This window comes from Seriola lalandi, unplaced genomic scaffold (assembly GCF_002814215.2).
Source record: "Seriola lalandi dorsalis isolate HSWRI2012SDOR001 ecotype SW California unplaced genomic scaffold, Sedor1 jcf7180002054955, whole genome shotgun sequence".
NCBI classification, from domain to species: Eukaryota; Metazoa; Chordata; class Actinopteri; order Carangiformes; family Carangidae; genus Seriola; species Seriola lalandi.
Window position 1 is genome coordinate 107,555 of NW_019525506.1, and position 9,468 is coordinate 117,022.

The following is a 9,468-nucleotide window of genomic DNA, read 5'->3' on the forward strand; positions in this document are numbered from 1 at the left end:
CTGTCTGTCCAGCTGTCTGAGATCTACCTGTCTGTCTGTCCACCTGCCTGAGATCTACCTGTCTGTCTGTCCACCTGTCTGAGATCTACCTGTCTGTCTGTCCACCTGTCTGTCTGTCCACCTGTCTGAGATCTACCTGTCTGTCTGTCCACCTGTCTGTCTGTCCACCTGTCTGTCTCCCTGCATGTCTAACCTGCTTTACTCTCTGCATATTTACCTGTCTGTCTGCCTTGTTGCCTGTCTATCTATTGGGTTACCTGCTTTACTGCCTGTCCACCTGTCTGACTGCTTCACTGCCTGTGTACCAGTCTGTCTCTTTGCTGTTTGTCTACCTGTCTCCTGGATTTCAACCTGTCTTGCTGCCTTTTTTCCTGCTCTGTTTTCTGTCTCCCTGCTTGTCTGTTTACCTGTCTCACACTTGACTTGTGTTCCCTCTGACTGACCTCGCAGCCTGCTTCCTGCCTGTCTTACTTCCTGTCTTACTTCCTGTCTCTCAGGTTGTGTTCGGAGGAGCCCGCTGTCAGATTACCTGGTTCTGTTGGAGCGGCCCGAGCTCCTCCCGCCGCTCTGCACCGTCTTGTTCTGGTAGACGGTCTCTCCGCTGTCGTTGCGTTTGCGGCCCAGCGTGTACTCCAGCGTCTCGTTCCCGCCGAAGTCTCGCTCCAGGCTGCTCAGGTCCACCGGCCCCAGCTCCGACGAGAACAAGCCGTCTCCCCCCGTCAGCAGCTGATTGGTCGAGATGTTGATGAGCAGCTCGTCGGGGCTGATCCGACCGTCCAGCAGGACCCTCCAGATCAGGTTCGGGGAGTCCGGCCCTGGATCCAGGGGTCCACCGGCAGGGGGGGGTTTGGCCGTGCTGCCTGTGTGACTGCTGTTTCCTTCTGAGGGACACAGGTGGAAAAGTTCAGCAAAGCTTGGAGAGGAAAGTACGATCTGCTTCCTGTTTCTGTGTGTCCTGTGTACACCTGTCCACCTGTCCACCTGATCTAATGTGATCAGACACAACAGCCCTTCAACACGTTCTGTCTCTGTGACTCTTCAGACGCTCTGAGAGGCGTTGATGCTCCTCAGTGGCGCCGGCACGACTGTCACAGAGCGCACACGAACCGCCTGTTAGATACCTTTAGGTTTCCACACACACACACACGTATGTGAGCGAGCAAGAGAGAGAGAGAGAGAGAGAGAGAGAGAGAGAGAGAGAGAGAGAGAGAGAGAGAGAGACTGATTCTCTTTCTGTTCTTTTGTATTTTCACAATAAAAGTCTGATTATTCACAACATGCGTTTCAGAGACCGACCAACAAAACAACAACAGCAGCTAAATAACTAAATATACGGCAGTGAACGTCCCAGAGAAACGACACGAACAGTCGTCTAACTACTAAACACAATAACGATCAACATCTGGACCGAACCGAGCTGCTACAATAAACAATCAATACAATAATCAATACAATAACTAATAAAAGTAAATAGTATTCCTGCCTGTTTGAAGCTCATTCTGCGTCTGAACGTTGCATCAAACTCTTGCAGAGCGACCTCCGCATCGATTCAATATCATGACAGATGTTCATCAGCTCCACATCTGCAGCGTCAACATCAAAGCACCAGCTCCTCCTTCATCTGCTGCTTCAGTCCGGACTGTTTGTTTTTCTTTTCCCTTCGTACACACTCCAGGTTCGGACGAGTATTGATTGTTGTGGAAATGTGTGGTTGATGAACAGGCCCGTGCTGGTTTGTTAAGTTTAAATTATTTCAGGAAATGTAAAGAGGAGGGAGGAAACAGGCGGCAGGATGAGCTCAGCCTCTGCTCTGCGGTGTGACGTCAGCCTGTGCAGGGAAACGTATGGCGAGCCTTTTAACCACCTCTCCGCCTCATCTCAACCGCCCCGCCGCGCCGGTGTAATGGCCCGGGCCGCCAGCTGAGCGAGCTGAGAGCCCGCAGGAAAAGGCCATTACCGCTCATGTTGGTGATGCAGCTGTGTTTTTTTTTTTGTTTTAAAGGAGAAAAACACCACGAAACGCTGAATTTTTCATCCGCCGCTGATCTTCTTTATGTGTCCGCAGCATGAATAATGCACAGCTCCAAAGGGCCGTCGCACACACGTCAGGGCCGAGAGAGCGGCTTCACCATCTGACCCATTTTGTCTGATTCACTCTCTTCCTCTCTCTTCCTTCCCAGGAAACAGACACGTACCATCTTATTATCTCATATCTTTACATGTCAGCTGATGAGTCCGAAAGAATTACAGATTCTTCCTGGTGCAGGTTCTGATTCTATGTCAGTCATGTCTCTCTTCTCTTCAGGCTCACACACGTCATTATTTAGCACAAACTGCGACACTCCTGGTGTTAATTAGTGCTAATCTTCATTACTTGGTGTCGTGGCGGTTGTGGTGAACACCAAAGCTTTTCCCATATGGACATGAAATATGTGACATATACTGTGTCCCTACATCAGGAGTGATGAAATATTATCATCAAATATACAGAAACACAAACATGAAGATATAAGTTTATAACATATATGAAATACACATGAATCTTTATATATTATAAGATGTTGCAGCCATATATGTTAATGATACATATTTAATTTATATATATGTAACAACATATTTATTCTATATGTTTATATGATCCATCGTTGCAGTATGAAGCCGCTGGCGTGATCTGTATTTATGTTTTAATATGTTCATGTTACAATCATGAACAAACATCAGTCCGACAGCTGGAGGCGGAGCCTGTGACGGGGTCGTCGGAGAGGTGAGGTGCGGCACCGGAGCAGCAGGATTCGGGGCTCTGCTGCCTCCGGGCCCGGACACCTCGTGGAGTGGCGCCGTCAGAGCCCAGAGCTCCGGGTCGTTCTAGATAAGAAGCTTATTAGCTTAAGCTCATTCACCAACCATTCGTAAGAAGAAACGTCTCCTTAAAACCCACTTACGCACTTTTTTACGAAGACTCTGACGTGTTTTCTTACGTGGGATTTTTTCTGAAGAACAGAATCTGCGCACACTCAAGAGTCTCTTACGCATTTACTGCATTTTCTTCTGTTCTACAGTTATCTAATGTTATATTATTTAAATTACAATTCAATTTTTGTCATTTAAAATATTGTTATTTTACAAAGCATTATGGTCTTTTAAAATAAATGAACGCTACATTAAGTCAGCGTCTCACTTCCTGCAGCAGTTCCTCCTCTTCACACGTTTTGATTCCATCTTTAGATTTTCATTTTTTTGCATTTTCTCAGCTTTCCCTCACGGCGTCTCTTTGTGACGTCTGTCTGAGTCTGTGTCTGCACACGACCCTTCAGTCTCAAACCCTTTGTTCACCTACTCTACTCACACACGCTTTCCATTTACGAGCAGAGTGGCGTTCATCAATCTCAGAACACAGGTTCGGTTAAGAACAACTTAAGAAAGAATTTAAGAAGATACTGAAGAAAACTGTGTTTGTCTGCAGGTGAAGATCAGATCACATCTTTTATATTATCTTGTCACTCTGTATTAATATGTGAATTGTGAGGCTTGTTTTAAACTCTGGTCCCACCTGTAAATTTTGGGGCAGCCGCTCCGTCCTGGTCGCAGTCGATGGCCGCCGTCTCCTCATACACCTCATTGGTCTCTTGGCCCTTCTGCCCGTCTCCACCCGCCGGCTCCAGCGGGCCCTGAGGGGCCGCCTGGTCGTAGATACTGCCGTTAGGGGACAGCAGAGTCCCCATCTCCACGGACACTTCACCGGCTGAGGTGTCGGACCCGGTGTAGACGGGGGGAGGCGGGATGGGCGGCAGCGAGTCCCGGAGGACGGTGTACTCGTAGGTGATGTACGGGGTGCGACCGTTCTGGTTCCACACCTGAGTGAAGAGAGGAGAGACACAAAACCAGGACCAGATCAGCTGGTTTCACATCAACACCTCTACACACCAAACAATAAGATCTCATGTTTAATTTCAATATGGACTTAAAACATCAGAACATTCATGTTGTCACCTTCGCTCACTAAAGTACGGTGGCTGATGAGGGCAAACGCTGCAGCGGCCCAAAACAATTACATTAGGGGAAACCAGCTGCAAATTCAGAAATCATGCAGCTTCAAAATCACATAGGAAAATAGAAGAATAAATACAAGAGCGGAAACGTGCTACAAATGAAAAAACAACAAAGACAAAAACACATGTGCAACAGAAAACACGCTGCAGACCCAGACAACCCCCCGTTAGAGCTGCAGGCCTGTAGGGGGAGCTCTCACTGGAACACCCACAGACTGTTAATAAGCTAATGCTAACGCTAACGCTCACTACTTTTCTGTAGCTCTTTACGGCCAAATGTAAAAAAGAACAAATACTGGCCTCTCAGGTCGAAGCTCACGTTGAGGGTTGCCACCTGTCCCGTATATGATACAGGATCGTCCCATATTTCAAAATAAAATGCCGCAATTTGTCGTCGTCCCTTATTTCTTCACATAGAACCCAAGTCAAGCTCATGCTGAAGGGGTTCCACTGAGAGCCCCCCCTAGAGGACGTTGTCTGGATCTGCAGCGTTTCTTCTGTTGCATTTGTTTTGGGGGTGCAGCGTGTTTCTGTTCTTGTTCGTGTTTTTTAATCGGCATCGTTTCTGAATGTGCAGCTTGTTTCTCCAGATATGGAGCCGAGTCCTGTTCATCACCTCCAGCTCCAGCGTCCTGCAGAGAGATCTGACCTATCCAACCTGGAGTGGGACATGGATCCAGGTCCGCTGTCAGAATCCAGGACCTGGACTCGGACTCACCGCCGCGTCTGCGTTTCACTTACATCTCGGTCTTTTTCACTGTTATAAAGGAGACGATACTCACAGTCTCAGCTGCTCCATCACTGCTTTAATCACACATGAGCAGCTTGTTGCCAGGAAATATTTTGGCAGCCCTCCCGCCTCCTCCCCCTCATGAGTCAGCAGTCTTTGTCAGAATGACCTTTACCGGGTTTAAGAGTTAACAGCAGCAGCCTAAAGCTTAAATTCTTGGGCTTCCTAATTTACAATTATCCAACTCTGCCTGCCAAGACCAACACAACAACTCTCCTTTGTTTCTGGAGTTTAAAGGGTTTTGGAGAATCAGTTGAATATTAGGGAGCAATGAGGAGTTTGTTTGTGCCACTCATACACGTGCACATGGCAGGCGGGCGCAGGTCAGGGGTCAAACGTCTCCTTCACAGGAAGTGACACGTCCAACGACTGTCACACTAAACCCACCACAGCTGCTGCGAGTGGACTGAACTGGACAACAAAATAATATCTGTCAGATCAGATCTCAAAGACAGCAGGAATCTTTCCTGACACACACACTGTTGGTCCAACAGAAGGAGCTTCTTCTGGTATTTCCTCTTTTACTTGAGAATAAAAGGAGATAATTTAATATTTGTTCTAAAATAAGTATGAATTCTGAAATCTAAGAAAAGAGGTGAGTGAGGAGTGAGTGGATTAAAGTGAGAGAGGCGGATGGAGGGAGGAGGTTGTACCAGAATATTGATGGCCTGGTCGATGGGGCCTTTGGCGACGATGTACTCGATCCCGGTCTCGTACACGTCCATGGGCCGGCGGTACTTGAAGACGGTTCCAGCGGCGTGGAAGTTCTGGGGACTGTCCACCTTGTAGGCGCCGTTAAAGAAGAAGTTTCCCGCCTGGTCGGTCACAGCTGAGGAACGACACCGACAGCAGACATTTAAAAAGAGAGTTCTGAGTTTAGACTCTGAGGAGAGGAAGTACGTCCACTTACCCAGAACATCGGCCGACTTCTTCCTCTCAATGATCTGGATGTCCCATGATCCCTCAGGGATTTGAGTGATGAAAGAGTAACCTTGACGACATGGAAGCACATGCTCGGTTACACCCTCCCCTCCACAAACTGCTCCGGAGTTATGAAAGTCATTTTTTCCATGAGCCGCATTTTTGTCTTTTTATGAATCAATCAAAACTTACTCAGTTTGAATCGTTGCTTTGTTGATTTCTAAATCACACGGTTAGCATGTATCAAGGTCAGCGTATTTAGCTAGCACCTGTTGTCCTGACGACCAGTTACTGTAACTGTAACTTTGGGAATCATCTTGTCGGACTCTCGTCCTGTTATAATATATTTGTCTGTTCTGTTTATTATTGGCAATAAAACAAATGAATTGTGTCTGTTTTGACTGAAGGTAGGTCTGTGGTCTATGCTAAACAAAACTTTGATAAATATTATTAAATAAATAAATAAAGTATCATGTTATTGTAAAACAATGCATATCTTCAGAATACTAAGCTTATTGAGACAAAAATTAAAAGTTAATGAGTGAAATTTAATTTAATGTAACATGTTCCAAGCGTCCGCAGGTTTGGGGTCAGTTACAACATCTGAATTCTTCCATTCAAATAAATATTGTGAATGATTCTTCGTATGTAATCATCTCTAAATGCTTTGGGTAATTAGCAGACAGGTGGTTTGTCTCTGAGCGACTGAGAAATGTAAAAAGTGTTGCAACCGTTCCCCGACTCCCTCAACCTCTAATCCTTGTGCCTTTTTATTCTTTATTAGTTTTTCATCCTTAATCATCTTTCAATTTCATTTTCATTTTCCTGTGAATGATATAAAACATTGGAGACAGAACTGAACTCACCCAGCGTCGTGGCGCCGCGGCGGAAGTTTCCCGTGACTCTGCTGCAGCTGCTGCCGTCGCCCTGACACACGCCGCACTTATCCAAGGTGTTGGAGGAAAACAGAACCCCGTCACATCCGATTGGCTGAGCAGCAAAAAGCAGGAAGTGGAAGTACAGAGGATGACATTTTAAAAAAGGAATGCGATGATGGAGAAGCAGTGAATATTTTCTACGATGAGATCAGATCATTTTGGAAGATGATAAAAAGATCAAGTGAGACAGGAAGTGATTCATCTTGAGGAGAATGCGTCTCTGTGTCGCTGACACATTCATCACAGCTCCTACATGTCGTGTTTTTACATTCGGATTCACGGACAGACTTCCTGGTGTCGTGCATCCGCCGCGATTCTGAAAAGGATCAAGCGTTCGCAACACAAACACAAACAGACAGTCGCTCTGTTTCCCTCACTCTGCTTCAGCCTCGTCACACAGACGCTGCAGAGCAACGTGAGTAATGTGTAACATCAGAGCTGATGGAGGGTGACAGGAGGCGGCGCCAGGTTAAATCCTGAGTCAGAAAACTTCACTGCAGCGTGTCTTCACAGTGTTCATGGCACTGGGATCATCGCCGTCTCTTTTTCTTTTGACTGGATTTTCGGCGTTTGCAGCATTTGATCGTCACGTTGTGGGAATGAATTAAATCATCTCAGCCTCCGTCGCTTCTACTGCGTCGTAAAAAACAAAGTAAATAAGGAGCTGGACTCACCTCGCACTTACCGTCCACGCAGACGCCGCGGTAGCTGCTGTACTTGCAGGAAGTGCCATCCCGCGCCGTCACCATCAGCTGCCTCTGGCCGTCCGTCGTGGTGCAGTGGAGGTCGCACGGGTTACTGGAGATGTGAACGTAGTCGTCTAGAGAGGAGCACAGGTCAAAGGTCGCTGATACTGGACTGTTTCTACTTTTACCTGCATGTTCCTAACTGTTACTCTGCTCCTGTTCATTCTGACGGACGCTGCTGCTGGTTCCTGCTGCGACTGTCTTACTACAGGTGAATGTTTCCTCATCACGTTTACTGACTTATTGTCAGTGAATTAAATGTTGGAGCTTGTTGGAGTCAAACTCCTCGTGTCTCGCCTGCGTCTCGCTTCTCACCTTTGTGCTTGGACTCTTCACCTGGCTGGCTTTTATTTGTTAGTGTAGACGGTGACTGATAAGTGTCGGGATGGAGGGATGAAATGCAGGTGGAGGACAAGAGGAGATGAATTGGGTAAAATGCAAAGAGAGAGTAGAGAGACGTGATTTCCTCCTAATGAAAGAAGTATGGTGGCCCTGAGAGCTCAAAGCACCGCAGCTTAAGGAAACACATGCAAACAGACGAAACACAAACAAGCTCAAGAAAAGAATTCATCAATTTGACAAAGACACTAAAAACTGCGTCCCTGCCTGGTTCCCCTGGAAACACTTCCGTTGTTGTCTGAGCTACTTGCGGCACTTTTTCTGAGCTTTTTTGTCTGTTATCAGATAATAACAATATTTGCTTTAAACATGCAAAAGATGGCGCCGGTGTCAGAGCACGCCGCGGCTCAGACCTCCTTCACCTCCGGTCTGTTTACTGGGGGAAACAGAGGCTGTTTTCTGAGTGTTATTACCAGGATACAGAGGTTTCCACTGGTAGTTCCTCCCATTGTAAAGCTGCGAGTTGAAGGACCAGCACTGCTCCTCTCTGAAGCTCCGCCCTGTGGGAGGACAGTCCTGCAGGACGCAGAGAGACAGCGTTTGTCAGGGACGGTTTTCAGGAGTCTGTCACACCTGAGCTGTGTTTGCTTTTGTACAGAGGTGAGATGACGCGATGGGAAAGTGTGTGACTCACTTTAGTGTTGCAGAGGTGATATTTCTTGGCAGTTCCTGTGCAGGTCATGTTGTCCTTCCCAGCAGCGACTTTCTTTCTTTGGACACAAAACAAACAATTAAAGAGTTAACGAGAAAAACAATAATATTCAGGATAATTCAACATGATGAATCCACTAACCTGTGAAACAAATCTACAATTTAAGAGAAGACGCAGGTCAATGTTCAAGTTCCACTTAATATCAGTTTATATTCTGTTTCCTGTCCTGAAAAATAATCCAGTATATTTATGATGTGATGCATGTGTGTGCACGTAGAAGGTGCATGTTCACACACACACGCATTAACGGTGTGTGTTTGTGCATGTATGTGTGTATAACAGTATAAGTGGGTGAACGGCAGTTACATGTGTATATGTGATTTATTTATATTGTGGGGACAAAAACAACAACTCAAACCTTTATGGTTAAAGGAGTTAAACATCTGGAGAACTACGTTTGTCTGTCGTCGACCCAGAGCTGCATGAAGATTGATGAGTGTTGTATCAATAGATCTCGCTCTGGGACTTTTCACAGTCAGATGCTCCGTGTGAGACACACACTGCAGATCAGAGGCTACACAGACGTCCCATCACAATGTTATTACTATGGCAACTAGAGACCATCGCAGCAGCCGCAACGCCTGTCAACACGCTGACCTCATGACCCCTCGGTACTCGTGTTTCAGACCACGCCCATCTTCGAAAACAGCCTTTGTTTTTATCTCAACTACGCACCTGGAGAGTTCGGTGACTGTGTCTGGCAGGTTGTGGCGTTGTCGTGGTGACAAAGAGAGAGACACATAAACACCTGCCAGAATATTAAATATGACCTCTGTGGTCGTTACTGTCATAATGTCACACACACACACACACACACACACACACACACACACACACACACACACAGCAGGCCTGTCACAGCTGGTGTCACTGATGTTCAAGTCTGTTCACTAATTAGCAGCAAGATGTTTGT

General features: G+C 46.6%; 1 protein-coding gene across 1 annotated transcript in view; it reads right to left on the reverse strand.

Annotated features, from left to right (window-relative positions):
• The window catches only part of ttc16 (tetratricopeptide repeat domain 16), a 37,707-nt gene that overhangs the window by 12,830 nt on the left and 15,409 nt on the right, over positions 1-9,468 (reverse strand). The window contains exons 5-13 of the mRNA XM_023394982.2: positions 8,637-8,649; positions 8,478-8,553; positions 8,257-8,359; positions 7,373-7,518; positions 6,627-6,750; positions 5,750-5,830; positions 5,493-5,668; positions 3,551-3,854; positions 530-881 (exon numbers count right to left, since the gene is read on the reverse strand). Of these exons, the coding sequence (XP_023250750.1) occupies positions 530-881; positions 3,551-3,854; positions 5,493-5,668; positions 5,750-5,830; positions 6,627-6,750; positions 7,373-7,518; positions 8,257-8,359; positions 8,478-8,553; positions 8,637-8,649 (1,375 nt within the window). The remainder of the gene's footprint in view (positions 1-529; positions 882-3,550; positions 3,855-5,492; positions 5,669-5,749; positions 5,831-6,626; positions 6,751-7,372; positions 7,519-8,256; positions 8,360-8,477; positions 8,554-8,636; positions 8,650-9,468) is intronic.